The sequence below is a fragment of the Aureococcus anophagefferens genome (assembly GCF_000186865.1).
Source record: "Aureococcus anophagefferens unplaced genomic scaffold AURANscaffold_16, whole genome shotgun sequence".
In the NCBI taxonomy this organism is placed as follows: domain Eukaryota; class Pelagophyceae; order Pelagomonadales; family Pelagomonadaceae; genus Aureococcus; species Aureococcus anophagefferens.
Genome location: NW_008705576.1, coordinates 296,068 through 297,072, shown reverse-complemented (window position 1 = coordinate 297,072; position 1,005 = coordinate 296,068). Strand labels below are relative to the sequence as shown.

At 73.8% G+C, this 1,005-nt stretch overlaps 1 protein-coding gene across 1 annotated transcript; it reads right to left on the bottom strand.

Annotated features, from left to right (window-relative positions):
- Positions 1–449: 449 nt before the first annotated feature.
- AURANDRAFT_7740 (hypothetical protein) lies at positions 450–743 on the bottom strand (the record flags this gene model as incomplete). The annotated part of the gene is made up of 1 exon (XM_009040617.1): positions 450–743. A coding segment is annotated over one exon (294 nt), but the record flags the coding sequence as incomplete, so codon positions are not given.
- Positions 744–1,005: the final 262 nt, after the last annotated feature.

Below are 1,005 nucleotides of genomic sequence, written 5' to 3'. Positions count from 1 at the left end.
GTCGCGCAAGGAGCGGCGCACGGCGAAGCGCATCGCGAACCGCCTCGAGAAGAAGCGGCGGGGCGGCGCCGCGCCCGCGGCCGCGGCCGCGCCGGAGCGGCCCGCGAAGCGCGCCAGGGCCGCGCCGCGCGCGGACGCGCGCGCCGTCGCCGACGGCCTCGACGACGCGGTCCTCGACGACGTCGCGCCGGCGCCGCGGCCGAAGAAGGGCCGCAAGCGCCGCGGGCCCGACGCCGTCGACGACCACGCGAAGCGCCGCGGCGCCGCGACGGCCGCGGCGGACGACCTCGCGAAGCGCGTCGGCTCGGACGCGCGCGCGGCGCTCGCCGCGGGGACGCGCGCGCGCTGGTTCGCGTAGAACGGCCGCCTCGAGAACGGGGGATGTTAGTCACAGGGGAGGGGGCGCCCTACGCCTTCTTCGCGTCGACGACGTCGTCGATGCCGACGGTTCGGTTGATGCCGAAGAGGCGCACGCCGTGGAGGAGCGGGAGCTTGGGCAGCACGCAGAAGAGGGCGTAGACGGGGAGGTTGACGGCGATGTCGTGCTTCGCGAAGCCCGCGGCGTTGAGCTGCGCGAGGAGCATGAACGTGGGCACGGCGAGGAAGATCTTCTTCGTCGGGCTCTCGAAGACGGACGCGTCGTCGAGCTGCTCCCAGACCGTGAGGCCGTTCCAGGCGCCCTGGGCGTGCGTGTCCGGCGAGCCCTTGGCCCAGTGGAAGAAGAAGAAGGTGATGAACGCGTGCGCGCAGTTCGCCGCCGAGAGCGACTCGGCCGTCGAGTAGCCCGAGCCGTGGATGGCGCCGTAGACGACGAGGAGGATGAGCACGTAGGTGACGACGAAGCGCGTGCTGTCGAACTGGAAGCACTCCACGGCGACGTTGCGCGCCGGGTCCACCTTGTCGCCCCCGAAGTAGTGGTCGCTGTAGGACCGCTTCATCGCGGGCGGCGCGCCGTCGACGGCGAGCGGCGGCCTCGTGCGCGGCGGCGGGCGATGCCGCGGCGGT